This window comes from Amblyomma maculatum, chromosome 1 (genome assembly GCF_055883805.1).
Source record: "Amblyomma maculatum isolate TAMU_Amacu chromosome 1, ASM5588380v1, whole genome shotgun sequence".
Lineage (NCBI taxonomy): Eukaryota > Metazoa > Arthropoda > Arachnida > Ixodida > Ixodidae > Amblyomma > Amblyomma maculatum.
In genome coordinates this window covers 139707439-139735015 of record NC_139344.1, presented here as the reverse complement: position 1 = coordinate 139735015, position 27577 = coordinate 139707439, and the positions used below count along the sequence as shown (strand labels likewise).

At 48.1% G+C, this 27577-nt stretch overlaps 2 protein-coding genes and 10 non-coding genes across 12 annotated transcripts; all 12 read left to right on the top strand.

The window, feature by feature from the left end:
* The first annotated feature begins 2237 nt into the window (after positions 1-2237).
* TRNAL-UAG (transfer RNA leucine (anticodon UAG)) lies at positions 2238-2318 on the top strand. The gene has a single exon. It is a non-coding gene; the product is annotated as a tRNA-Leu (tRNA).
* A 204-nt stretch (positions 2319-2522) lies between these two features.
* Positions 2523-2604, top strand: TRNAL-UAG (transfer RNA leucine (anticodon UAG)). The gene has a single exon. It is a non-coding gene; the product is annotated as a tRNA-Leu (tRNA).
* A 241-nt stretch (positions 2605-2845) lies between these two features.
* LOC146204117 (uncharacterized) lies at positions 2846-7979 on the top strand. The gene is made up of 2 exons (XM_084604291.1): positions 2846-3964; positions 7933-7979. Exons 1-2 carry the CDS (start codon positions 2860-2862, stop codon positions 7977-7979), a joined length of 1152 nt encoding a protein of 383 aa, XP_084460417.1. The 5' UTR covers positions 2846-2859.
* On the top strand, positions 7810-7897 carry TRNAL-UAG (transfer RNA leucine (anticodon UAG)). The gene has a single exon. It is a non-coding gene; the product is annotated as a tRNA-Leu (tRNA).
* A 116-nt stretch (positions 7980-8095) lies between the features above and the next one.
* TRNAL-UAG (transfer RNA leucine (anticodon UAG)) lies at positions 8096-8177 on the top strand. The gene has a single exon. It is a non-coding gene; the product is annotated as a tRNA-Leu (tRNA).
* Positions 8178-8381: 204 nt separating this feature from the next.
* On the top strand, positions 8382-8469 carry TRNAL-UAG (transfer RNA leucine (anticodon UAG)). The gene has a single exon. It is a non-coding gene; the product is annotated as a tRNA-Leu (tRNA).
* Positions 8470-8667: 198 nt separating this feature from the next.
* TRNAL-UAG (transfer RNA leucine (anticodon UAG)) lies at positions 8668-8749 on the top strand. The gene has a single exon. It is a non-coding gene; the product is annotated as a tRNA-Leu (tRNA).
* Positions 8750-8953: 204 nt separating this feature from the next.
* TRNAL-UAG (transfer RNA leucine (anticodon UAG)) lies at positions 8954-9035 on the top strand. Its single transcript has one exon. It is a non-coding gene; the product is annotated as a tRNA-Leu (tRNA).
* Positions 9036-9287: 252 nt separating this feature from the next.
* On the top strand, positions 9288-10503 carry LOC146204112 (uncharacterized). The gene has a single exon (XM_084589101.1). It carries the CDS (start codon positions 9310-9312, stop codon positions 10501-10503), a length of 1194 nt encoding a protein of 397 aa, XP_084445227.1. The 5' UTR covers positions 9288-9309.
* A 4019-nt stretch (positions 10504-14522) lies between these two features.
* TRNAL-UAG (transfer RNA leucine (anticodon UAG)) lies at positions 14523-14604 on the top strand. The gene has a single exon. It is a non-coding gene; the product is annotated as a tRNA-Leu (tRNA).
* A 204-nt stretch (positions 14605-14808) lies between these two features.
* TRNAL-UAG (transfer RNA leucine (anticodon UAG)) lies at positions 14809-14890 on the top strand. The gene has a single exon. It is a non-coding gene; the product is annotated as a tRNA-Leu (tRNA).
* A 204-nt stretch (positions 14891-15094) lies between these two features.
* On the top strand, positions 15095-15176 carry TRNAL-UAG (transfer RNA leucine (anticodon UAG)). Its single transcript has one exon. It is a non-coding gene; the product is annotated as a tRNA-Leu (tRNA).
* Positions 15177-27577: the final 12401 nt, after the last annotated feature.

Here is a 27577-nt window from a genome sequence, read left to right as displayed (position 1 = left end):
CACCAAAAAACAGCCCCCTACCCCCATGGTACAAACTTCCAAATGTCTGTGATCTCACTCTAACACACTTCAACAAAAGCCAAACTCCGAAAGAGCATATAATACAAGAATTTCGCACAATAACAGAAAAGTACAGTAATTATACAGAGTTTTATACAGATGGATCAAAAACTTCTACTTATGTTGGCTGTGCCGTAGTTGAAGATAACTGGGAACAAATAATTAGGCTTCCTCAGTGCGCATCAATCTTTACAGCTGAATCCTATGCTATCCTGACAGCTGTAGAAAAAATAGTGAATGAAGGCATTGGGAACAGTGTCATCTACACCGATTCGTTCAGTGTACTGATGGCTTTAAATCACAGAAAGGCTGCCATGCCTCTAATCGGTGACATAATACATAATGTAAAAATGATCACGACACAAGGACATAACATAGTGTTCTGTTGGGTCCCTAGTCACGTAAGCATTGACGGCAATGAAAGAGCAGACAAATGTGCTGCACTTGCCCACAACAAATTGATTCAGATAGTAAGCATACCACATAGTGATTGCTTGAAATTAATAAAACATAAACAGATGAATAAATGGCAGTCCAGATGGAACAACCGAGAAAATAATAAGTTGCGTCTCATAAAGCCTGTACTAGGAGAATGGAAATCGAGCACACATCAACAACGTTTTATGGAAGTGATAGTATGTTGTCTTCGTATTGGACATACACATCTTACACATAACTTTCTGCTAATGAAACATAACAAACCGACCTATGAAGAATGTGACGAGATACTCACTGTAAACCACATTCTAATTACATGCTCAAAACTTGAGGCACTACGGACAAAACATTTTACTATATTTTACAATCATACCATCCCATTTCATCCCACCTTGCTTTTAGGAGAAAGAGCACTTGTAAACCTAGCATCTGTTCTCAGTTTCCTAGAAGAAGGAAACTTTTTAAATAAACTATAGATTTAGCATTAACCTTGCTCTTGGCGCATGATAGCCTTAGTTGCTTATGCGCCATAAAACCCAACACAACACACACATTTGTTTGTTCGACAACTCGTCTCCCGTTTTATGTTTTTCAGGGATCAAAGTGAGCCCTTCTTACGTTCAATGATGCAAGTGCGCCTAGCAAATGCCCTTCCAGATCTTATTGTGTCTACGGCAGGGTGGCCAATATGCGGGTTGAAGGGATAATTAAAGGAGATTGTTGACTCTACCTATATACTCAAGATTCGATTCTCGATAGAATATCTAAGTCTGGTGAACAAGAAAAAATTGTATAGTGACTTAATAGATGTCATGATGCCAGTCCCCTTGTACCGAATGATAAACAATGGAGGCCGAGGGCAAGATGTTTTACAAAGAGTTAAAAAGATGCCGATCAAAGCAAGTACGAAGTCGTTCTTTTTCAAACTGCTCACTAGTACACTTCCCGTTAAGACCTGGCTAGCTGACAAATATTTGTACCCTGGACCACAAACTGTTTATTATGTAAAAAGCCTGAGAACATCGAGCACGTGTTCATTGAATGCTGGGACCCGGTATTTTATTGGGATATTCTCCAACGTACCATACAGAAGGATTTGCCCATAACACCTATAGGAATACGCTATCTATCAACAGACAATGATCACACAGGTATTCCCTACGACATGATAATGCTGCTCGGCCTCCATAGTTTATGGAAGACACGAATGGCAGTCAGGAATGCAGACGTCAATATGCTGTCGGTGAGAGAAAACTTTGTTGAAAGTCTGTGCTATGTACGTGAAGTCTATCGGGCGCAGGTTGAGCCACCTTCATGGCTGAATGTATTGGATGAACTGATCCAGTTCAGGAAAGTTTAATGTATCACTTCAGCCAAAGTAGGCTGAAGTTCTTTTTTTTTTTATTACAATGTATTTCATTTGTCTCAATAAACAGGTAAAAAAAAAAAAAAAAAGTAGCGTGGCCGAGTGGTCTACGGCGCTGGTTTTAGGCACCAGTCTCTTCGGAGGCGTGGGTTCGACCCCACCGCTACCAATACCTTTTTATTTTCTCACCCAATGTCTCTTACACGACAGCGTACGTATGCCGCTCGTTCGGTCAAACAGCTGCAGCCATACCCTAGGGTTCAGCACTCGGCACGCTTTGCAGCCGTTCGGCGCCACAGTACTTCTCTTATTGTTTTATCGTGTATTGTCGTCACGTAACTTGGATCCACCTGCTGTAGAAGCCGTATTCAAAGGTAGCGTGGCCGAGTGGTCTAAGGCGCTGGTTTTAGGCACCAGTCTCTTCGGAGGCGTGGGTTCGACCCCACCGCTACCAATACCTTTTTATTTTCTCACCCAATGTCTCTTACACGACAGCGTACGTATGCTGCTCGTTCGGTCAAACAGCTGCAGCCATACCCTAGGGTTCAGCACTCGGCACGCTTTGCAGCCGTTCGGCGCCACAGTACTTCTCTTATTGTTTTATCGTGTATTGTCGTCACGTAACTTGGATCCACCTGCTGTAGAAGCCGTATTCAAAGGTAGCGTGGCCGAGTGGTCTAAGGCGCTGGTTTTAGGCACCAGTCTCTTCGGAGGCGTGGGTTCGAACCCCACCGCTGCCAATACCTTTTTATTTTCTCACCCAATGTCTCTTACACAACAGCGTATGTATGCAGCTCGTTCGGTAAAACAGCTGCAGCCATACCCTAGGGTTCAGCACTCGGCACGCTTTGCAGCCATTCAGCGCCACAGTACTTCTGTTATTGTTTTATCGTGTATTGTCGTCACGTAACTTGGATCCACATGCTGTAGAAGCCGTATTCAAAGGTAGCGTGGTCGAGTTTCTGCTTCCGGCCACGCCAGTGAACGGACGCAGGATGCAGGGCTCCTCAGGAGCGGCTTCAGCGGCCATGTCAGGCCGCGGTAACAGGACTGCTGATCAGGATAGTACTTATCAAGTTGTTTTGCCTGCACTGCCAACAGGTCGGTTTGTTTTGAATACGGTTTTTTTGCATGCCGATATCAGGGCCCGCCCGTACCGGGTGGAAGATTTCCGCGACGCTTTGGCACAGCATTCGCTGATCCCCGATGTTGTTGCGATGGGGGCGTATCGGATGAGCCATGTCTGGGCTGTCACTCTCAAGGATTCTGAAGCGGTGACCAAGCTTGTTAGTGTAGGCGAGTTGTGTGTGAAAAACGGTCGCTGCTTGGTAATTGACCCGGCGAACCAGGATGTGCGGCTGAAACTTCACTGGCTGCTACACAACGTCCCAGACGAGGATGTCCGTGCTGCCTTTGCGCCGTACGGAAAGGTATCCGAAGTTACACGGGAGCGCTGGCGAGTTAAAGGTATGTTAGAAAAGGGCTCAACTACTAGACACGTCACGCTGAAGCTGAAAGCTGGCATGAAGCTCGACGACCTGCCGCATCAGCTGAATGTTAGCGGTGAGCTGGCGCTCGTTATTGTGCCAGGCAGACCCCCGCTGTGCCTACGCTGCCGGAGTACGGGTCACATCCGCAAAGAGTGCCGGGTTCCTCGCTGCGGAACCTGTCGACGGTTCGGGCATGAAGAGAGCCAGTGTGCTCGTACCTACGCTAGCATTGCCGGACCTGGGACCAGCGAAGACTCGTCGGAGTTAATAATGGACGAGGTGGATGCGGAGGAGGCTGCTGACATTAGAGGTCAGTCAACAAAACAGGACGCGCCTTCCCTGACTGTTTTAACAAAGCATAAGGTGACGGTGCCCAGTGAAGAGAGTGAAACTCGGCAAGCCTTGCAAGATCCGTCACAGGACCATGAAGGCGAGTCAAAGGAAGCATCAGAAGATGTAATCAATTTTTCTGACGCTGAGGAGCATCTCAGCACTGAGCCTTCCTTTACTGATGCCATGGAGGTTGGGCCGGAGACAGCAGCCTTTATTGCCGCGAAACGTCCACACGAGGAAAGCGTCGAGGGGACTCAGCTGCCAGGTGGTGTTGGTGGTGAGCCGCCGCCGAAAACTTCGGGCATCCGAAGAGCAACGTTAAGACCGAAGCCGAACTTCTCGGCCGACACGCGGCAGGCGGGGAAACCGCCTCCGTAGGTTTTGTGGTGTCCTGAACGATTTGTGGGTCGGCTGCCTACCGACCAGCGTCAGGAACATTCTGCAACCAAGCGGGGCGTGTGTGAGCAAAAATGACAGACGGTGCTTGGACTTCGTTTGTATTCAGCCCGACGTTCCGCTGGGAGGACAATACATGCACACATATGCCACTGTTCTTCAGAAGCGGAGGCCACGCAATCATGAAGGTAGGCACCATGAGGGTATGGGCGTCTCTCGCTAATACATGACTCGCGAGCTTAATTCGCCGTTACACGTAGCTACTTTGAATGTCAGAGGGCTGGGAGCGAGAAGGCGACAATGCCAGCTCAATCGCCTCCTTTTAGATAATGATATAGATGTAGCAGCTGTGCAAGAGTCAAAGATTGAGAGCGAAGAAAGCACTGACCGTATGGTGGCTTCTTTTCAAACAAACTTTTATGTGTGTGTATGCCATTCTGTTGGTGTATCGGGTGGATGTCTTTTATTTATACGTAACACGCTGGGAGTACGCGTAGAGTCCGTTTTTGCCTGTCCAAGTGGTCGGCTTTTGGTTACTGATTTTACCTACTGTAATTTATGCTGGCGTGTGTTGTGTTTGTACGCTCCCAATTCAGAACGCGAACGTGAAGTGTTTTTTGAGTCTATTGAATCGTGGTTGAAGGTCGACAAAATCTTGCTTGTACTTGGTGACTACAACTGTGTGTGCTCAACTGTGGACCGAGCGGCGAAGTGTAAACCTCGAAGAGACAGAAGCTCCGAGCAGTTGAATGCACTTGTGCATGAATACGGCCTTGAGGATGTTGGTAGTGTGTTCTCCACTGGAAACCAACCAGAGTTCACGCACTTTCAGCGAGATAGCCATGCTCGATTGGACAGGGTGTATGCCTCGGTTGATCTTGTTTCTCTATGTACTGCATATGAGGTCAAACCTGTGTCTTTCAGCGATCATTGTCTCGTGAGTGCAGTGTTCGGTAGGGCAGGAAAGAAATCGCGCTTTAACTGGCACCTATGGAAACTGAATGCCAAACTTCTCGCCGATGAAGAGTTCCTTACGGAAGTTAAGACCGAGTTTGAAAGTCGTCTGACTATGCGACCAGTAAGTTTTGCAGCGGAATGGGACAGCTTCAAAGAGTGGGTCAAATTGAAATCCATAGAAAAGAGCAGTAAGGTGCGGCATAAAGAGAAAGAAAAAGAAAAAGAACTGAATGAACAACTCCAGTTTCTTTTGAGCATGGAAAGTTCAGTGCCAGGGCATTTCGCCAGTAAAATACGAGAGATAAAAAGTGAGTTGGAAACAATCGACAGTGAAAGATACACAGCGGCTGTTACACGTGCAAGGGCTGAAAAACTTTGGGCTGGAGAAGTACCGACAAAACGAGCGCTAGCAGACGAGAAAAGATACGCCTGCCAGAAAGAAATAAGGAGTATAAGATATGCCGGCCATATCACTGAAGATTCTAAAGATATTCAGCGTGCGGTAACAGAGCACTTCGAAGAACTGCTTAGCGCTAAGCTTGAGACTGTAGGCGGCTTTCGAACAGATTTTCTAAGACTGATGCCTGCACTGGATGACGAAAGTAAAGCGCGCCTAGAAACACCGGTAACGTTGCAGGAGATACTATCTGCAATAGATGACCTGACACCTGGGAAGGCCCCTGGGCCGGATGGTCTAAGCGCTGCCTTCTTTAAAACTTTTCAGCAGTATGCGGCTCAGTTTATGCTCGATGTAATCACTGAAGCTTATGAACGTAATATTGTTCCATTGTCTTTCGCTACATCGCACATTGTGCTAATACCCAAGACAGATGATCCGGAGAAACGACTGTTGGTGGGGTCATATCGACCGATTAGCCTCACCAATGTTGACTACAAGGTGTATATGAAGGTTTTAGCAAAAAGACTGCAAAGCGTAATAAAAAGACTGGTTGGGTCTCATCAAACGTGCGGCATCAAGGGTCGATCCATTGCCACGAATATACATGTCGCAAGAACCGTACTAGAATGTGTTGATGCACTCGGTGGTCAGATAGCCATGATGCAGTTAGATTTGGCGAAAGCCTTTGACCGTGTTTCTCACGAAATTCTTTTTTCCATTTTGGAGCATTCAAACCTTGGAAAAGTCATAGTGGAGGGTGTTAAAATGGCTTACGCGAACTGCACGACCCGTATTATAGTGAATGGTGAACTGACTGACAGCATCGCAGTACGTTCATCGGTAAGGCAGGGCTGCCCGCTCTCACCCCTGCTTTTTGCACTGTATTTAGAGCCACTTTGCTTGGCTATCATTGATAGCGATCGCATTTTAGGGTTCAAGCTGCAATCAGCACACGTGAAAATGCTGGCATATGCTGATGACATAGCAGTGTTTTGTGCAACTAGAAAGAGCATCTGTGAAGTTACGGGTGTCGTCCAAACATTTTGTGATCAAACCGGATGTAAGATCAATTGGGAGAAAAGCTCTGGGTTTTGGCACGGTGATTGGGACGTGACACCTGATTTCTTCTGTAAGCTGCGATGGTCTGCTCTCCCAACGCGATATCTAGGCGTGCCTTTAGATTGTTATCGAGATGCCAACATGCACTGGATGGAAGAAACATCCAGAGCGAAAGAAAAAGCGGATGCGTGGCAAGGAAGGCAACTCTCAATGTTTTCGCGCGCTTCCATTTGCAATGTTTTTCTTATTTCAAGGCTGTGGTACCTCATGAATGTGTTGTGTGTCTCACGAACCTCAATTCAGAAAATGCACCGCGTTTTTGCTGTTTTTATTTGGGCATCCACATGGGAAAAAACCGCCCGGACGAATTTGTTTATTTCTGTTAAAAGGGGCGGGCTTGGCCTTGCCCATTTGTTCTTGCGACAAGTGGTTTCGCGATTTATATTCCTGCGTGATCAAAAAGATACCTTTCTAAGAACTGTGATGCAAGTGCGATTGCAGAGGCTGCTCCCTGAATGGATTGTGTCATGTGAAAGCATGCCTGGTACTGTGACTGGCTACCTGCGCGAAGTTGTTTTTTCGTGCAAGTTGCTGGAAGTGCGGTTTTCTTTTGATTACCTTTTCAATGTTCCCAGAAAAAAACTGTATAAAGATCTCATTGACGTGATGCTGCCGGTGCCTTTTTACAGGGCATTACACTGTGGAGGCCCAGGGCAGGATGTTTTGAAAAGAGTCAAGAAGATGCCCGTGAGGCCATCTGCTAAAACGTTCCTTTTCAAACTTCACTCTAATACGCTCCCTGTTAAAACCTGGCTGAATGAAAAAGGTATCTTCGTCCCATGGACAACAAATTGCCTGTTGTGCAAAAAACCGGAGACAATTGAACACGTCTTCTTACAGTGTTGGGATGCTGTTTTTCTGTGGGACGTCCTCCAAAGGACAATTAAAAAGGAACTTCCCCTAACTCCGTACGGAATCAGATTCCTACCAGTGCAGAACGATGATGCACCTTATGATTTAATTATGCTTCTTGGTCTCCATAGTTTGTGGAAAACACGAATGCAGGTGCGTCACGCAGATATAAATACACGATCTTCGCGTGAAAACTTTATTGAAAGTGCTGTTTATATACGTGAAACTTTCATGAGGCAGCAGGATCCACCACAATGGCATTGTCTCTTTGATGAGTTAGTGAACTTGAAAAGATTTTAGCCACTTACGCGTTAGCTCAAGTGTAGTTGACGTTTTTTATCATGTGTATTTTTGTTTTGTGTTTCACGGCAATAAAGAAAAAAAAAAAAAAAAAAAAAGGTAGCGTGGCCGAGTGGTCTAAGGCGCTGGTTTTAGGCACCAGTCTCTTCGGAGGCGTGGGTTCGAACCCCACCGCTGCAAATACCTTTTTATTTTCTCACCCAATGTCTCTTACACGACAGCGTACGTATGCCGCTCGTTCGGTCAAACAGCTGCAGCCATACCCTAGGGTTCAGCACTCGGCACGCTTTGCAGCCGTTCGGCGCCACAGTACTTCTCTTATTGTTTTATCGTGTATTGTCGTCACGTAACTTGGATCCACATGCTGTAGAAGCCGTATTCAAAGGTAGCGTGGCCGAGTGGTCTAAGGCGCTGGTTTTAGGCACCAGTCTCTTCGGAGGCGTGGGTTCGAACCCCACCGCTGCCAATACCTTTTTATTTTCTCACCCAATGTCTCTTACACGACAGCGTACGTATGCCGCTCGTTCGGTCAAACAGCTGCAGCCATACCCTAGGGTTCAGCACTCGGCACGCTTTGCAGCCGTTCGGCGCCACAGTACTTCTCTTATTGTTTTATCGTGTATTGTCGTCACGTAACTTGGATCCACCTGCTGTAGAAGCCGTATTCAAAGGTAGCGTGGCCGAGTGGTCTAAGGCGCTGGTTTTAGGCACCAGTCTCTTCGGAGGCGTGGGTTCGAACCCCACCGCTGCAAATACCTTTTTATTTTCTCACCCAATGTCTCTTACACGACAGCGTACGTATGCCGCTCGTTCGGTCAAACAGCTGCAGCCATACCCTAGGGTTCAGCACTCGGCACGCTTTGCAGCCGTTCGGCGCCACAGTACTTCTCTTATTGTTTTATCGTGTATTGTCGTCACGTAACTTGGATCCACATGCTGTAGAAGCCGTATTCAAAGGTAGCGTGGCCGAGTGGTCTAAGGCGCTGGTTTTAGGCACCAGTCTCTTCGGAGGCGTGGGTTCGAACCCCACCGCTGCCAATACCTTTTTATTTTCTCACCCAATGTCTCTTACACGACAGCGTACGTATGCCGCTCGTTCGGTCAAACAGCTGCAGCCATACCCTAGGGTTCAGCACTCGGCACGCTTTGCAGCCGTTCGGCGCCACAGTACTTCTCTTATTGTTTTATCGTGTATTGTCGTCACGTAACTTGGATCCACATGCTGTAGAAGCCGTATTCAAAGGTAGCGTGGCCGAGTGGTCTAAGGCGCTGGTTTTAGGCACCAGTCTCTTCGGAGGCGTGGGTTCGAACCCCACCGCTGCCAATACCTTTTTATTTTCTCACCCAATGTCTCTTACACAACAGCGTATGTATGCAGCTCGTTCGGTAAAACAGCTGCAGCCATACCCTAGGGTTCAGCACTCGGCACGCTTTGCAGCCGTTCGGCGCCACAGTACTTCTCTTATTGTTTTATCGTGTATTGTCGTCACGTAACTTGGATCCACCTGCTGTAGAAGCCGTATTCAAAGGTAGCGTGGCCGAGTGGTCTAAGGCGCGGGATTCCACTTCCGGCCACCACTGTGAACGGACGTGTTATCATGAGCTCCGTCGGAGCGGTGTTAGCGGCTCAGCCGAGCCGCGGAAACAGGTTTGCTGCTGAAGATAACGATACAGGCTACGAAGTTATGCTGCCCCACCTCCCAACAGGTCGTATTGTTTTTAATACCGTATTTTTGCACGGCGACGTTCGAGCGCGGCCGTATAGGGTCGAGGACTACAGGGATGCCCTTGCCCGTTTGGAATTGCTTCCCGAGGTTGTGGCCTTGGGAGCATTCCAAATGAATCATGTGTGGGCAGTCACGTTTAAGAACACGGAAGCCGTTAAGAAAGTGCTTGCTGCCGGGAGCATGACTGTGAAGGAGCACCGGTGTCTTGTGATTGACCCCAACAAGCAAGAGGTTCGCATTAAAGTGCACTGGGTCCTTCACAACGTGACTGATGAAGAAGTGCGTGCGGCCTTCCTTCCGTACGGCGAGGTTACCGAGTGTTCGAAGGAGCGCTGGCGTGTGCACGGCGTCACAGAAAAAGGGTCAACGACCCGTGTACTAAGCCTGAAGCTGAAATCCAACTTGACAGTTGAAGACATACCTCATCAACTGCGAATAGCCGGTGAACCTGCACTTTTGGTTGTAGCTGGGAGGCCTCCGCTCTGCCTCCGCTGCCAAGGGAAAGGCCACATTCGCCGCGACTGTCGGGTACCTCGGTGCTCGCGCTGTCGCCGGTTTGGTCACGACGAAAGCGAGTGTGTACCTACGTACGCAAGCAAGACCGGACCAGGAAGGAACGCCGATGTGACTGAACACGTTATGGACGAGGTGGAGGCTGAGGAAGCATCAAGGGCAGCTGGAGGCAAAACAGCAACCGTCGAGAAGAGCACGCAGCCTTCAAGTGTTGGGCCTAGCGGCACAAGTCCGGCCGAGGCACCTCCAGTACCGCAACGCGTCTCGGAGGAAAAGACGAGCCAAGAAAAGCAGCCGCCTACTCTCAGAGCCCCTGCTAGAACACTTGACGAACCGCACGTCGAACACCCCCATAATGAGGTCTCATTGGAGGAAGCTGCTGTCACGGCCACAAAACGCGCTTACCTCGAAACTGTGAAAGATGACCGACAAACTGATGGAGCACCCGCGGAGGAGCCGCCCACCAAGGCGGTAATGACGCGACGGTCTCCCTACAGGCCAAGACCAAATATTCCACCAGACATACGACCTGCGGTAGAGGCGCCTGAATAGCGCTTCTACAGCTGTAATGTGCTGCCGTCGGTTTCCGGATCAGCGTGCCATGGTGGAGACGATATACCATGGAAGGGAACTGTGAGCTTGACCGTCAAACTTTGGCCATGGACTGTGAAAGTGCGTGTGATCGTTGCGAGGCGGTGCACTTTGTGGAGCTCCAGCACGCGGAATCCCCTTCAGCGCCACGGTACCCTGAGGTGAGCACTGCGCGAGCAGTGGGTGCCTTTAAGAATGAACGAAAGATTGAACTGCCACTACGCGTAGCCACACTGAACGTGCGTGGACTGGCGGCGAGGAAGCGCCAGTGTCAGGTCAACCGCCTCTTTTTAGAAAATGAATTGGATATAATCGCAGTGCAAGAAACTAAGATTGAGAGCGAGGAGCACACAGATCGCATGGTTGAAATTTTTCGGTCCCGATACAATGTCTGCGTATGTCACGCGGTTGGAAAGTCCGGAGGTTGCGCGTTATTTTTGAGAAATAATCTTGGAATTGGGAATGAAACCGTTGTCACATCCGAAGAGGGTCGGTTACTGGTTGTCGATTTCACCCTTCCTGGATGCTCATGGAGAGTGATTTGTGTGTATGCCCCTAACAATTACAAGGAACGTGTTAGTTTTTTTGAAAAGGTCAAAGTGTTTTTGAACTGCGAGAGAAGCGTCGTTTTGATGGGTGATTTTAACTGTGTCTGCATGCCAGAGGATCGAGTGCCGATCACCCCTGTGCGTGATCAGAGTGCGCAGTATCTCGATGCAATAATTCAAGAACACGACATGGAAGATCTGGGCTGGGTGTTGCTTCAAGGCTCGCAGCCATGTTTTACGCACTTCCAACGCGGTAGCAATGCAAGACTAGACAGAGTATACGCAAGCATAGGATTTGTGACAATGTGTTCCAGCCATGAAGTGAAACATGTTTCTTTCAGCGATCACAGCCTTGTTATTGTAAGCTTTGGGAAGAAACATAGTAGGACTCGTTTCAACTGGAAACTTTGGAAATTTAATGTTAAACTGCTGGAGGATGAAACTTTTGTTAAACAAATTATAGACTTAATCAAAATGCCTTGCGTCAAATCAGCAAGCTGCGCAGATAAGTGGGAAAATTTTAAGAACACAGTCAAGATGAAAGCGATAGAACGAGGAACTATCCTTCATCAAAGCGAAAAGAAACGAATCAAAGAATTGGAGTGCAAATTAGACTTTTTGACAAGTATGGAAACAGCAGTGCCCGGTTTGTACATAAAAGAAATCCGAGAAGTCAAAAGCCAGCTAGAAGCTCTGGAGGCAGATAAGTACCGAGCGGCTGTGATAAGGGCGCGCGCCGAAAAGTTGTGGGCTGGTGAAGTGCCGAATAAGCGTGCATTGTGTGATGAAAGAAGATATGCAGCACAAAATGAAATTCAACAGATCCGCTACCGCAACAGAATAACGACCGACCGCGAAGAAATCGAGCGAGTGTTTGTTGAGCATTACAAAGGACTGATAGGGAATGACAGAAACGCAAAGGGCAGTCTGTGGGACGAATTTTTGCACCTCATGCCTCGATTAGACGAAGAGAAACGTGCGCACTTAGAACAGCCTATTAGCTTAGAGGAAGTTCAGAAGGCTATTGAGGACCTGCCACTTGGGAAAACACCAGGACCTGATGGGTTAGGCGCTGCTTTCTATAAAACATTCAGAGAAGTAGTCAGCCCGCTGCTATACGATATGATTGCAGAAGCATACAATGTTAAACAAATGCCACCTTCCTTCTCTACTGCCCACATTGTGCTTATCCCCAAAACATGCGACCGAGAAAAAATGCTATCTGTGGGGGCTTATCGCCCGATAACCCTCACAAATGTCGACTACAAGATCTATATGAAGATTCTTGGCAAACGTTTACAGAGTGTCATCACGGACCTAGTTGGACCGCACCAAACGTGCGGAGTGAAAGGGCGTACCATCTGCACAAATGTGCACATCGCTCGAAGTATCCTTGAGTGCTGTGATGTGTTCGGTGGCCGAGTTGCAATGGTACAGCTAGACCTGTCGAAGGCGTTTGATCGCGTGGCGCACGATGTCTTGCACTCAGTTTTGGAACATGTAAATGTGGGCAGCATAATACAAGACGGGCTTAAAATGGTTTACAGCAGCTGTACAGTTCAAATAATTGTCAATAAGAACCTGTGTGAACCCATCCCTCTGCGGTCCTCCGTACGGCAGGGATGCCCACTTTCACCACTGCTTTTTGCACTTTACCTTGAGCCCTTCTGTTTAAGTCTTATTAACAACGACCGAATAAATGGCTTCAGGTTTCAGTCATCTAATGTTAAAATTCTTGCGTATGCGGACGACATTGCTGTATTCTGCAGTGACCGCGAGAGTGTACAAGAAAGTGTTGACGTCGCCAAGCGGTTTTGCCAGCAAACTGGGGCTGAGATCAATTGGGAAAAGAGTGTGGGCTTTTGGCACGGAAGCTGGGGAATTACACCACCGTTGTTCGCGAATCTGCAGTGGACAAACATGCCGTTGAACTACTTGGGTGTGCCTCTTGAGCACTATAACAAGAGCGCAGATTACTGGAACGAGGCGACGTCAAAAGTGAGCGAGAAAGCAAGGGCATGGCAAGGACGAGACTTGTCGATGTTTGCGAGAGCAACAGTATGCAACATTTTTTTAATTGCCAAAGTGTGGTATGTTTTGCAGTTTCTGGCTATGTCGCGTGTAAATGTGCAAAAAATGCATAGGGTATTTGCTGTGTTTATCTGGAATTCAAGTTGGGAGAGGGTCAGAAGAACCAATTTGTTTCGAACAGTTCAAGATGGTGGTCTGGGTCTCGCACATTTGTTTGTTCGCCAGGTTGTGTCTCGTTTTATGTTTATGAGGGATCAGAAAGACCCCTTCCTGCGCTCAATGATGCAGGTGCGTCTGAGCAGAGCTCTTCCTGATTTTATAGTGTCCACTGTGAGATTGTCAACTTGTGGCGCTAGAGGTTATTTGAAAGAAGTTGTTGACTCTGTGCAATTTCTCAAGGTTCGGTTTTCACAAGAGTATCTCAGCACTGTAAATAGGAAAAGACTGTACAAAGATCTTATAGATCTAATCATGCCAGTGCCTCTGTATCGTATAATAAACTCTGGAGGCCTAGGACAAGATGTTCTTAAAAGAATTAAAAGGATGCCAGTTAAAGCAAGTACAAAAACATTCTTTTTCAAACTGCACACGGGAACCTTGCCGGTTAAGACATGGCTATCTGACAAAGGCATTTTTGTACCATGGACAACGAACTGCTTGCTGTGCAAAAAGCCTGAAACCGTTGAACATGTGTTCATTGAATGTTGGGACGCGATCTTCTATTGGGATGTCCTGCAACGTACACTAAAAAAGGAACTACCTTTAACACCGATTGGAATCCGCTACTTACCAACAGACACAGATGACAGAGGTGTCCCTTACGACATGATTATGCTCCTCGGCCTCCATAGTTTATGGAAAACTCGAATGGCGGTACGCAATGCAGATGTAAACGTCCGAACTACAAAGGAAAACTTTGTGGAAAGTGTATGTTATATACGTGATGTATACCGAGTGCAGAGAGACCCACCAGCGTGGATGTGTGTGCTTGACGATTTAGTTCAAATCAAGTCATTTTAACTTTTGACCGGCTGAAGCAGCCGGGGTGCTTTTAACAATGTATCGTGCTTGTCTCAATAAAAAGGCTTTAAAAAAAAAAAAAAAAAAAAAAAAAAAAAAAAAAAAAAGAGTGGTCTAAGGCGCTGGTTTTAGGCACCAGTCTCTTCGGAGGCGTGGGTTCGAACCCCACCGCTGCAAATACCTTTTTATTTTCTCACCCAATGTCTCTTACACGACAGCGTACGTATGCCGCTCGTTCGGTCAAACAGCTGCAGCCATACCCTAGGGTTCAGCACTCGGCACGCTTTGCAGCCGTTCGGCGCCACAGTACTTCTCTTATTGTTTTATCGTGTATTGTCGTCACGTAACTTGGATCCACCTGCTGTAGAAGCCGTATTCAAAGGTAGCGTGGCCGAGTGGTCTAAGGCGCTGGTTTTAGGCACCAGTCTCTTCGGAGGCGTGGGTTCGAACCCCACCGCTGCCAATACCTTTTTATTTTCTCACCCAATGTCTCTTACACAACAGCGTATGTATGCAGCTCGTTCGGTAAAACAGCTGCAGCCATACCCTAGGGTTCAGCACTCGGCACGCTTTGCAGCCATTCGGCGCCACAGTACTTCTGTTATTGTTTTATCGTGTATTGTCGTCACGTAACTTGGATCCACATGCTGTAGAAGCCGTATTCAAAGGTAGCGTGGCCGAGTGGTCTAAGGCGCTGGTTTTAGGCACCAGTCTCTTCGGAGGCGTGGGTTCGAACCCCACCGCTGCCAATACCTTTTTATTTTCTCACCCAATGTCTCTTACACAACAGCGTATGTATGCAGCTCGTTCGGTAAAACAGCTGCAGCCATACCCTAGGGTTCAGCACTCGGCACGCTTTGCAGCCATTCGGCGCCACAGTACTTCTGTTATTGTTTTATCGTGTATTGTCGTCACGTAACTTGGATCCACATGCTGTAGAAGCCATATTCAAAGGTAGCGTGGCCGAGTGGTCTAAGGCGCTGGTTTTAGGCACCAGTCTCTTCGGAGGCGTGGGTTCGAACCCCACCGCTGCCAATACCTTTTTATTTTCTCACCCAATGTCTCTTACACAACAGCGTATGTATGCAGCTCGTTCGGTAAAACAGCTGCAGCCTTACCCTAGGGTTCAGCACTCGGCACGCTTTGCAGCCATTCGGCGCCACAGTACTTCTGTTATTGTTTTATCGTGTATTGTCGTCACGTAACTTGGATCCACCTGCTGTAGAAGCCATATTCGAAGGTAGCGTTTCACGGTGCTCTCCGCTGACAAGGTTCAATCGGCCTCTGGCCGATTGAACCTTTGCAGTAATGATTACCGTGTTGTCCTTCCCCGTTTCCCAACTGGTAATCTTGTCATCGACTCAGTTTTTCTGCATGCTTACCTCGCAGGTCGCCCCTACCGTGCCCAAGACTTCAGAGACGCCCTTCGGAACGCGGTGGATTTGGAAGAAATAAGCTCTATCGGACAATTTCAAATGTCGCATGTCTGGATGGTTACATGTAAATTTGGGCGCATAAAGCAAAACTAGTCTCATGTGGATATTCATTGCTTAAGACCCGTCGCTGCGTTGTTGTGGATCTAGAACCGAAAAAGACAAAGGCGAAACTTCTCTGGCTGCCTGAACGCTTGAATGACTCCTTTATTTGTGAAGCTCTACAAGCTACAAGGTAGCAGCGGTGAGGTAGCATAGAACATCCGCCTCGCATGCAAGAGGACCGGGGTTCAAATCCCGGTGCCGCACAATTCTCCATCAGATTCAAAAAAAAAAAATTCCGCGTGTCAATGGAATTGCATAAACAGGTTTGGGGCGCGACCTGATGCCGGTGAACACCTCCGGCAACGCACTCCCTCACCAGAACAGGAGTTGGCCACCCTGGTGCAGTAATTGGCCGCAACCTCTCATGATAAGCTCCACAAAACCCCGGCCCTCAGTCACCAGCGGCTGCGGAACAACTGACCAAGGCGGCGGTGAGACCTGTGACGCAGCAGGGGGTGCTAAGAATGCCTGGCTACGCTGGACATGTCGCCATTGGAAACTGACCCTGGCAACGTTTAATGCTAGAACCCTAGCTAGTGAAGCTAGTTTAGCAGTGCTCTTACAGGAACTAGAGGGTATGAAATAGCATGTCATAGGGCTTAGTGAGGTTAGGAGGCCGAATGAGGCATATACTGCACTGAAGGATGGGCATGTACTGTGTTATCGAGGTTTACCAGAGAGGCGACAACTAGGAGTAGGTTTCCTTGTGAATAAGTATATAGCGGGCAATATAGATGAATTCTATAGTATTAATGAGAGGGTGACAGGCATCGTAATTATGTTTAATAAGCGGTATAAACTGAAGGTTGTACAGGCCTATGCACCTACATGTAGTTATGATGACCAGGCAGTTGAAAGCTTCTACGAAGATGTAGAATCGGCAATGCGAAAAGTAAAGACGGAGTACACTGTACTAATGGGCGACTTCAATGCCAAGGTAGGGAAAAAGCAGGCAGGAGATAAGGCAGTAGGTGACTATGGCATTGGTTCTAGGAATAGCAGGGGGGAGTTACTAGTTGAGTTTGCAGAGCGCAATAACTTACGAATCATGAATACCTTCTTCAGCATACGGAAGAACTTGAAATGGGCATGGCAACGTCCTAACGGGGCGACTAAAAATGAAATCGACTTCACAATGTGTTCAACCCCCGCCATAATGCAAGATGTAGAGGTAATCGGGAAAGTGCGATGCAGTGACCACAGGATGGTGAGGTCCCGAATTAGCCTAAATCTGAAGAAGGAACGCAACAGATTAGTAAGAAAGAAACCCATCAACGAATTAGCGGTAAGGGGGAGGGCAGAAGAGTTCAGGATCTCACTACAGAATAGGTATCCAGCTCTAACCGAGGATGGCGACATTACCCTAGAAGCAAGAACAATAATTTCAAAGATATCATTACTGAGTGCGCGGTAGAAGTAGGCGGTAGGATAGTTAGAGAGGATACCGGTAAGCTGTCTAAGGAGACGAAAGATTTGATTAAGAAACGCCAGAGTATGAAAGCTTCCAATCCAACAGACCGGATCGAATTGGCCGAGATATCAAAGCTAATCAATAAGCGCAAGGTGGCCGATATAAGGAAGTATAACATGGAGAAAATTGAGCAGGCTGTAAAGAACGGGGGAAGCCTTAAAGCGGTAAAGAAGAAATTGGGAATAGGCGAAAACCAGATGCATGTGATAAGGGACAAGGCGGGCAACGTCATCACGAATATGGATAAGATAGTCAAAGTAGCCGAGGAGTTCTATACAGATCTCTACAGTAGCCAAAGCAGTCAGTACCGTACTGAAATTGGCGGTAGGGAAAAGCAGTCAGACGTTCCACCAGTGACGAAAGACGAGGTGAAGAAAGCATTAGAAACTATGAAAAGGGGGAAGTCAGCTGGAGAGGATCAGATAACTACAGATTTGCTCAAGGACGGGGGGGATATCGTGCTAGAAAAACTGGCCATCCTGTATACGCAGTGCCTGGTGTCATCGACGGTACCGGAACCATGGAAGAATGCAAACATTATCCTCATTCATAAGAAAGGGGACTCTAAGTACCTTAAAAATTACAGACCAATCAGCTTACTGTCTGTTACCTATAAGGTATTTACTTAGGTAATCGCTAATAGAATCAGGACAACCTTAGACTTGAATCAAGCAAAGGATCAAGCAGGGTTTCGAAAACGGTACTCTACTATCGATCATATCCATACCATCAATCAGATGATAGAAAAATGCTCGGAATATAACCAGCCCTTATACATAGCATTCATTGATTACGAAAATGCATTTGACTCAGTTGAAACTTTGGCGGTGATGGGGGCATTGCGAAATCAGGGGGTAGACGAGCCGTACGTGAAAGTGCTGGAAGATATATATAGCGGCTGCACAGCAACCATATCTTTGCATAAAGAAACAAAATTCCCATAAAGAAAGATGTTAGGCAAGGAGACACAATCTCCCCAGTACTATTCACAGCTTGCTTAGAGGAAGTATTCAGAGACTTGGAATGGGAGCAGTTAGGGATAAGGGTAGATGGAGAATACCTCAGTAATCTGCGATTTGCTGTTGACATTGCCTTGCTAAGCAACTCGGGTGATGAACTGCAAATAATGATTGATGACCTAAACAGGAAAAGTAGAAAGGTAGGCTTGAAAATCAATATGCAGAAGACTAAGGTAATGTTCAACAGCCACGGGAAGGAACAGCAGTTTACATTAGGTAGCGAAGTACTGGAAGTAGTAGGCGAATATGTTTACTTAGGACAGGTAGTAACCGCAGATCCGGACCATGAAAAGGAAATAACAAGAATAATAAGACTGGGATGGAGCGCATTTTGCAAGCACTCGCAGATTATGACTAGCAGCTTACCGGTATCGCTAAAAAGTAAAGTAAATAACAGTTGCATCTTACCTGTACTCACCTATGGCGCGGAAGCGTGGAGGCTAACCAAGAGAGTTCTACTTAAGTTGAGGTTAACCCAGAGGGCTATGGAACGAAAAATGGTGGGGGGGGGGGGGGGGGGGTGTTAAGAGAGGAAGCGTGCAGAGCGGGTCAGAGAAACAACTCAAGTTACCGACATTCTAGTGGAAATTAAGAAGAAGAAATGGACATGGGCAGGACATGTAGTGCGAAGAGATGATAACCGATGGTCGCTTAGAGTAACGAACTGGATTCCAAGGGAAGGAAAGCGTAGCGGGGGGCGGCAGAAAGTTAGGTGGGTGGATGAAACTAAGAAGTTCGCAGGGGTCAAGTGGATGTAGCTAGCACAGAGCCAGGTTAAGTGGAGAAATATTGGAGAGGCCTTCGCCCTGCAGTGGGTATAGTCAGGCTGATGATGATGATGATGATGACTGAGCCTATGTCTCACACTGGAAGCTCTTATCGTGCTCCTAAATTATGATATTAAAGTATTTTAAACCCTTACTTGTTAGTACAAGGATACCCACAAATTGAATCTATGGCATCATGCTCACATGAAAGGCTTCTGATAGCCACTGGACACATGATGTGGGCTACAGCAGAGTCCTGTACCTGGCCTTCCTACAAGCAGTTGTGCAATATGTACTTTTAGTGCTTTTCTCATTGAAGACTAATATGTGGCTTCATTAAATTGTTTGAGATGCCATGTTCAGTAGCCGACTTCGTAGGCCAACATGAAGCAGTACTGTGAACATGTGGGCAAACGTTCCGTTGGCTGAACAGTTATGCATGGGGAAAAATAAAAAGCAGCATCCCTTTGCATTCTCATTTCTTTGGCATCACTAAAGGTGAGTGTTGCATCATTATCTATATTATTAATATTCCCGCGAATCATTCGAACCTTTGTTCTTTCTAGACAGCCGATTGCATGCGGCTTTATCACTGTGAATCTAGATCGCGGATCAATTCTGTATTGTTTGTTTATTCATGCCTGTTGTCCCGAGACGATGCTGTATCATTTTCTTTGTCGTGCAAGATGCAAGAGAAGATTCTAGCCAGTATCTTGCGTGTCTACAATGTTCTAGGATATGCTAATTACTGGCTGTGGTTTTATCTCGATCTTTCGTCGCAGCCTTTAAATCGAGCGCTGGCGCGTGTAACGGGCATTCTTTGTTCGACGACCGCTGATCATGATTGTTGCTATCACTGCCGCCGAATCAATTTGTTCTTTAGCGGGAGCAAGTCAGCTCAATAAAGAGTTTCTTAGTGCACTCCCAGACTCTTCATTTGTATCATCAGCCTTGTCACCACCACGTGACATCTGGCGGTGTTGAATCCCTGTCAACGTGACCATGCCACTGAATACGGAACCTGCCGGGCAGGCACAGCTTCTTGCTTTCGCCCAGCCCCGTGAGCCCCCAGCTTCAAAGGCCGACCGGATGAGGACTGGAGCGCTTTTTGCAAGCACTCGCAGATTATGACTAGCAGCTTACCGGTATCGCTAAAAAGTAAAGTAAATAACAGTTGCATCTTACCTGTACTCACCTATGGCGCGGAAGCATGGAGGCTAACCAAGAGAGTTCTACTTAAGTTGAGGATAACCCAGAGGGCTATGGAACGAAAAATGGTGTGGGGGGGGGGGGGGGGGGGGGGGTTAAGAGAGGAAGCGTGCAGAGCGGGTCAGAGAAACAACTCAAGTTACCGACATTCTAGTGGAAATTAAGAAGAATAAATGGACATGGGCAGGACATGTAGTGCGAAGAGATGATAACCGATGGTCGCTTAGAGTAACGAACTGGATTCCAAGGGAAGGAAAGCGTAGCGGGGGGCGGCAGAAAGTTAGGTGGGCGGATGAAACTAAGAAGTTCTCAGGGGTCAAGTGGATGCAGCTAGCACAGAACCTGGTTAAGTGGGGAAATATGGGAGAGGCCTTCGCCCTGCAGTGGGTATAGTCAGGCTGCTGCTGCTGCTGCTGCTGATGATGATGATGATGATGATGATGATGACAAGCTTATGGCAAAGTCACCTCGATTTCCAGGGAAAACTGGAAAGTTTTGAAACAGATGAAGACGCTCAGCCGAGGTGTGACTTTGACTCTTGCCGAAGGGAATAGCGTTGGTGACGTTCCACATCAGCTAACTGTGTGTGGCGTGCAGAGCCTCGTTTTGATACCTGGCCGACCACGTCTCTGTCTCCGCTTCAGCCGTGTAGAACACATTCATTGGCACTGCCGTACGCCGCGTTGCGAAGATTGCCGGCGTTTCGTCCACACAGCAGAGGAGTGTGTGGTTACATACGCGGACAAGCTTCGGCACCGAGTCCGGCCTCCTGACGAAGCATTACGGGAGCACATCATGGACGCGTCTGAGATAATTGATGCGTCTGGCGACCTTCCTGTCGGCGTTGTGGCCGAGTCCTCAAGTGCTACTCCACGGGATACTGAGGAACAAAATACTGCTCATGCGTCCGAGGGTAATGGGAACAAATCAGCGTCTCAGGCCTTGGACGAGATGTCGTGTCAAGTTTCGGACAAGGAGCCAACCGCAGACGATCCACCAATCGTTCCCGAACACCCAGCGAGTGTCACCGTGGATATTGTGACCCCTGTGGCCGTTGCTGTGCAACAACGTCCAGACCAGGGCCAAGTTCCTGTGGCTGACGGGCTCGCGGCTGCCGACGAGCCAGTCTTGAAACACCTCTTTACTGATGTATTTTTACCAGTTCATGCAATAAAGAAAAGAAAAGGTAGCCTGGCCGAGTGGTCTAAGGCGCTGGTTTTAGGCACCACTCTGTTCGGAGGCGTGGGTTCGAACCCCACCGCTGCCAATAATTTCTTTATGGCATTCATGATTGACTACAACTTAAACAAAAAGCAATTCAAAAATGTGCGGAATGAAAAGTTGGTACTATCGTGTTTTCTCTTAAGGCGATGTTTGAATGTCGTTCTAATTTTCTGTAAATTGACATTTCAGCTCGAGTAGCTTTGAGTAGCCTATGTTAACATTTTCCTTCGGGGAGCCGAGGCGTCATTTTAAGGCGATGAATAGTGTAGAACTGTATATAGACAGATTGCGTATTCTTTTGTTCTCTTTTTTTTTCTGGTAACTTGTGCCAATTTCTTTCACAGCCAGTGAGCGAAGTAGTTGACCATTTGTTTTCCTTTAGGAATGTTACAGATTCCTTTTTACGGGCTGTTATTAAGGTGAAACTGAGCAGAGCTTTGCCCTGAAGTTGTTGTTACATCCAGTTGTATCCAAGGAACTATTCGTGGTTATTTGAAACTTCTACAAGCTTGTCGTTTTCTTCATACACTGTTTTCATAGAATTACCTCAGTCATGTCAGAGGGGAAAAGCTTAGCAGCGATACATGTGAGTCACTGCTCCCTCCCCCATTGTATACGACCAGGAACACTGCAGGCACAGATCAAGATGTTCTACAACCGGTCCTAAAAAAATGGACATTGCTCCTGCAGCGAAAAAAATTCTTTTTCAGGCTACACGGGGAGAATTGGGGGTTGCGCCATGGATAGTCCACTACCTACTATACAGAAAGCATGAAACATTTGAGCATGTTTTCTTGGAGCGGTGGGATCCAGCTTTCTTCTGGGAAGTCTTTCAAAGGACTCCGAAGAGAGATTTTGCGCTAAACATTCACGGTATCAGGTATCTTCCGAAGGAAAACGAGGACGGTGTTGCTTATTATCTTGTAATGGTGTTGGGCCTGCATAGTATATGGAAAAGTAAGATAGGGGTGCATCACGCAGAAATTGCCACACGACCAGTGAGAGGATATTTCAAGGAAGCCATTGTAAGGTATTGTAAAGTTATAAAACTTGTAGATCCAGCACTTGATTGGCTCCCGCATACTGAAACATTACAGTTATTGAAAGAACTTTAGGCATATGTTACCTCAGTCAGGTAAGGCTGGGGTTTCTTCTCTAAATATTGTATATATTGCCAACTGGTCTACCAGCTGGCAGAGAGAGAAGAAAGATCTCGCGCAATGGGGAGCTACGAGCGCTGACCACATGGCTGTCTCTGCCAATTGAGCTGTGTCTATTTTAGATATTTGCAACATATTTGGTGGAGGTGCTAAGTGGCGGCTCAGAACTTATGTCCTGCCCTCCTCCTACCTGGACTCTACATCTGCTCTTGCTGAGACACCAATCCGTCGTGTTAGCCGAACGAACATTGGCCTGCCACCCGAACACGGACCTTTGGAATCAATCTCAGAGCCTGCCCTCCGAGCAGCCATGCAAGGTGCCGCGCCGCAGCAACCCGAGCCAGCCGCTGCATCTGCCCCTCAACACCCTGCGCAAGGTACTCTACTTTACACTTTGCACACCCCGCGAGTACCGAAATCATTCTACGGTAAACCGGAGGAAGACATAGAAGACTGGCTCTCGCAGCTCGAGCGAGTCTCTTAATCACTGGGATCACACCAAGAAGCTAATATACGTGTTCTTCAGCCTCGAAGACGGCACTCGCACGTGGTGCGAGAACCGCGACCGCGAAGCGATTTTGTCTTCCTGGTGTGAATTTCGCCGCAGAATTCTCGACGACTACATTGGTCCAGATCGCCGAGAACGAGATGAGCGGGCAATCCAGTGTCGTTTCTAAATGCCAAATGAGACCGTCACAATGTATGTTGAAGATATGACGTGACTGTTCCGCCGTGCCGATCCAGCCATGTCGGAAGACAAGAAACTGTTCCACTTAATGCGCGGCGTAAGACAACTGTTTGCTGGCCTCGTGCGCAGTCCTCCGGCTACAGTGGCCGATTTCCTGTCAAGTCATCGACAATGAAGAAGATCCTTCAGCAGCGGGCCAACGCTTACAATAGACCATATTTACTGAGTCGCTTCTGACATATGAAGTCACTGTGAATCGTTCCGCGAACTCATTCGTTCTGTGGTGCGATACGAACTGCAAAAGCTTTGCAGTATGCCTCAACCGCAGGGTGCCTTATTGCTGATATCGTTCGCAACGAGGTATATCAAGCCATCAAGCCTCAGTTACTGGGTGATGACCTACAGTCTTACCCAGTAGAGTGCAGAGGTCCAACATATGCGGATATTTTGGCACGTTCTGCCCCATCGTCAGCGCCATTTGTTCCTGTACGACAAGCTCCAGCGCCACCTTTGTCTACTACATCAGCTCAGGCGCCAATTCTCCTATAGCTCAAGATTCTCTGCTATGCGTGCAGCCGGCCTAGTACACTTCATCAACGATCGACTCGGCGAAGATCAGACATCTGGCGCGCTCCCGATTGAAGGTCCCTCTGTTATCACTGTGGCGAGCCTGGCCATCTCTTTTGACAGTGACCCTATCGTGAATTAGGCCTGCAGGGTTTTGCCCCCCCCCCCCTCCGCGCGACGACCACCCTACGGACAACGACCTAGGGAAATCGAAGAGTATGTCGCTGAACAGCGTCTATATTCTCAGCGGCGCCTGTCATGATCTCCTTCTCCTCGCCGCCTCTCCGCATCAACCCAGGCTTTCTCACGTGGGGAACCTGGACGATCCCCTAGTCCCCGCCGGGGAAACTAAAGACGGTGACCTCCGGTGGCAGGGTCGCTAGAAGTCATCGCGATGAAGTCCCCCCGATGACGCTGATGTCAACTGCCACGGGCCCTACGAAAACGACAACACCGGAAATGCATAACCGCCCGTCACTTGACATAATTGTAGTTTGGGATAGACACAAGTTAAGTGCATTAATGGACACCGGAGAAGACTTATGTGCTCTAAGCGGCAGACTGGCCAAGCTTCTTCGAAAAGTTGTGACTTAATGGTCTGGCACACCGATTATCACCGCTGGTGGACACGTAGTCTCCCCGATAGGACAGTGCATGGTTCGGGTGTAAATTCACGACACCACGTTTGTTGTTAGGGGCCTTGTGCTCCAGGAATGTTCGAGCGACTTTATACTTGGTGTGCATTTTCTGCGGGAGAATGAAGCTGTTATTGACCTTAGGCAACGCACCTTCACGTTTTGTTTAGCGCTTAGAATTTCCTGGCACAATGTTACGATTCCCCCCCCCCCCCCGGGCCAGTGTTTTTGTGCGTGTCGCCTGCGAACGCCCACGTGATGGGACAGTGCTCGCCGAGGGCAGTCATTCACTTTTGTTTACACACGGCATCTGTGAAGTCCGACGCCTGATCCACCTACGTCAAGGACAGTCAGCGCTCCTACTCTCTAACGTCTCGAATGAACACCGACACCTATTTGATTCTACTGCGATCACCTTTGCTAGCCCATTCGAAGAACATTCAGCCTGCTCTGCATCTGACACCTTGAGCCCTTCGCCCGGCCCCTTCGATTGCATCGATATTAGTTCGGAGATCTCCGCAGATCAGTATCATGATTTACGAGCTCTGCTGCAAGAGTATGCACCCTGCTTTGCATCCTTATCCAAGGCGCGTCAAACGACCGTTACCAAACACCGTATTATTACGACCGACGATGCCCGACCCATCCGGCAGCAACTTTACCGCATCTCCCCCAAGGAACGCGAGGCCATCCAAACACAAGTCAAGAAGATGCTTACGGATTGTTGCATTCAACCATCTCACAGCCCATGGTCGTCGCCTGTCGCCCTAGTGAAGAAAAAAAGACGGAACTCTACGGTTTTGTGTTGATTATCGTATGTTGAATAGTGTCACAACAAAGATGTCTACCCGCTGCCTTGCATTGACGACTCCCTCGACAGACTTCGCCGGGCTCATATTTTTCATCCATCGACTTGAAAAGCGGCTACTGGCAGATAGAAGTTGACGAACGGGACCGTGAGAAGACGGCATGTGTTACCCCCGATGGGCTTTACGAGTTTAAAGTATTGCCTTTTTGGCCTATGTTCAGCCCCGGCGACTTTTCAGCGAATGATGGACTCGGTTCGCGCTGGCATCAAATGACAGATTTGCTTAGTTTAATTGGATAACTTCGTTGTGTTCTCCAAAACGTTTGACCAGCACCTTGGACATCTGAGAAGTGTGCTGGATGCCCTTAGATTGGTTAATTTGACACTAAAGCATGAGAAATGTCCCTTCGGTTACACAGAGCTGAAATTTCTTGGCCATGTGGTTGGTGCAGACGGCGTCAAGTCTGATCCCGATAAAATTGTCGTCATAGCAAGATTTCCTGTTTCCACGAACAAGAAATGTGTAAAACGTTTCCTGAGTACCTGCGCCTGCTACCGCCGCTTCATACTTGACTTCTCCACGATTGCTGATCTGCTGACACGTCTGACACGTGCCGACACACCGTTTTTCTGGTCCTACGAGGACAAGAAGCTTTCGACGAGTTGCGCAGACGACTACAGACACCTCCTATACTTGCGCACTTCAACGAGACAGCTGACGCCGAGGTGTACACTGATGCCAGCGGCGCTGGACTTGGTGCTTTGCTCGTTCACTATCAGGCTGGCATCGAAAGAGTGATAGCGTACGCGAGCCGCACTCTTTCTCATGCTGAGCGGAACTATTCTACATCAGAAAACGATTGTCTGGCCGTTGTGTGGGCCACTATGAAATTCCGGCCGTACCTCTACGGTCGCCCTTTCACGGTGACAAACGATCAGCATTCCCTGTGCTGGCTGGCGAGTCCTCGAGACCCATCTGGCCGTCTGGCACGGTGGAGTCTGCGGCTGCAGGATTTCGATTACGCAATTGCCTATAAATATGGGAGAAAACATGAAGACGCAAACACGTTGTCATGTGCTCTTATAGAGAAATGTGATGACGGGATGTGCGGGGATACAGATGAAAGTCGTTTCTTTGGTGTGGTCAGTGATACACAATTGATGGTACGACAGCGAGCAGACGACGACCTCCGACCCATTATTGACCACCCGGAGGGTCGTATTGCTGACGGGCCCCGTCATCTTTCCAGATATCTTTTTCGTTTCATTTACGCAGCGGTGTTCTTTTCGAACGTAACTTAAGTACCGGAACTCGGCCCAATCTCCTCGTTGTTCCTTCAGATCTGTGTGATGGCATTGTTCTCGCTTTTCACGACGAACCAGCCGCCGGACATTTAGGTCTCGCCCGCACTCTTGCTCGAGTTCGTCAAGCATACTACTGGCCAAAACTTGATGCCACTGTTCACCAGTACGTCAGGGGCTGCCGCCAGTGCCAACGCCGTAATGCACCACAGCTTAAGCCTGCAGGTTTACTGCAGCCTATTACACCCCCTGCTACTCATTTCGACCAAGTCGGTATCGATCTTCTGGACCCTTTCCCTAGGTCTGCAGCCGGTAACAAATGGGTGATAGTCGCAACCGACTATTTAACGAGGTATGCGGAAACGAAGGTGGTGGAGCGGCGCACTTCTTCCGAGATGGCCAATTTTTTTTATGCACCAAATTGTCTTGAGGCATGGCGCCCCCATTATATTTGATTACTGACAGGGGCACAGCGTTCACGGTGCAGCTTATTCAAGACGAGTTCGAACTCAGCGACACAAGCCACCGCAAGACTACGGCATATCACCCTCAAAGCAATATGCTGGCGGAAAGGTTAAATAGGACCATCGCCGATATGATCTCGATGTATGTGGATGCGCAACACAAGTACTGGGATGAGATCCTTCCTTATGTGACATACGCTTATAAAACCGCCATGCAAGAAACGACTCGGTTCACTCCGCTTCGTCTCATCTATACGGAAGAGATCCGCACGATGTTGGACGCCATGATACCGTTCACTTCTGAAGACATGCCGTTGGCGCTGGAAGCTGAGTTATTAGAGAGATTTAGCTTACCGTGATCCGCGATCCGCCACCGCGACCCTCTACCGCGCGTGGGCGGGGCGCACAAGCTGATTGGTCCCGTCACGGCAGGTCTATGTGCCGACATCAAGTATGTGGCGCCATCTATCGGCGTCAAGGGGATCTGGGCATGCGCAGTGGAACGCGCGGTGGCGGATCACCGTAGCGGATCGCGGATCACGGTAAGCTAAATCTCTCTATTCTCTCAACGCGCTAGCACGCCA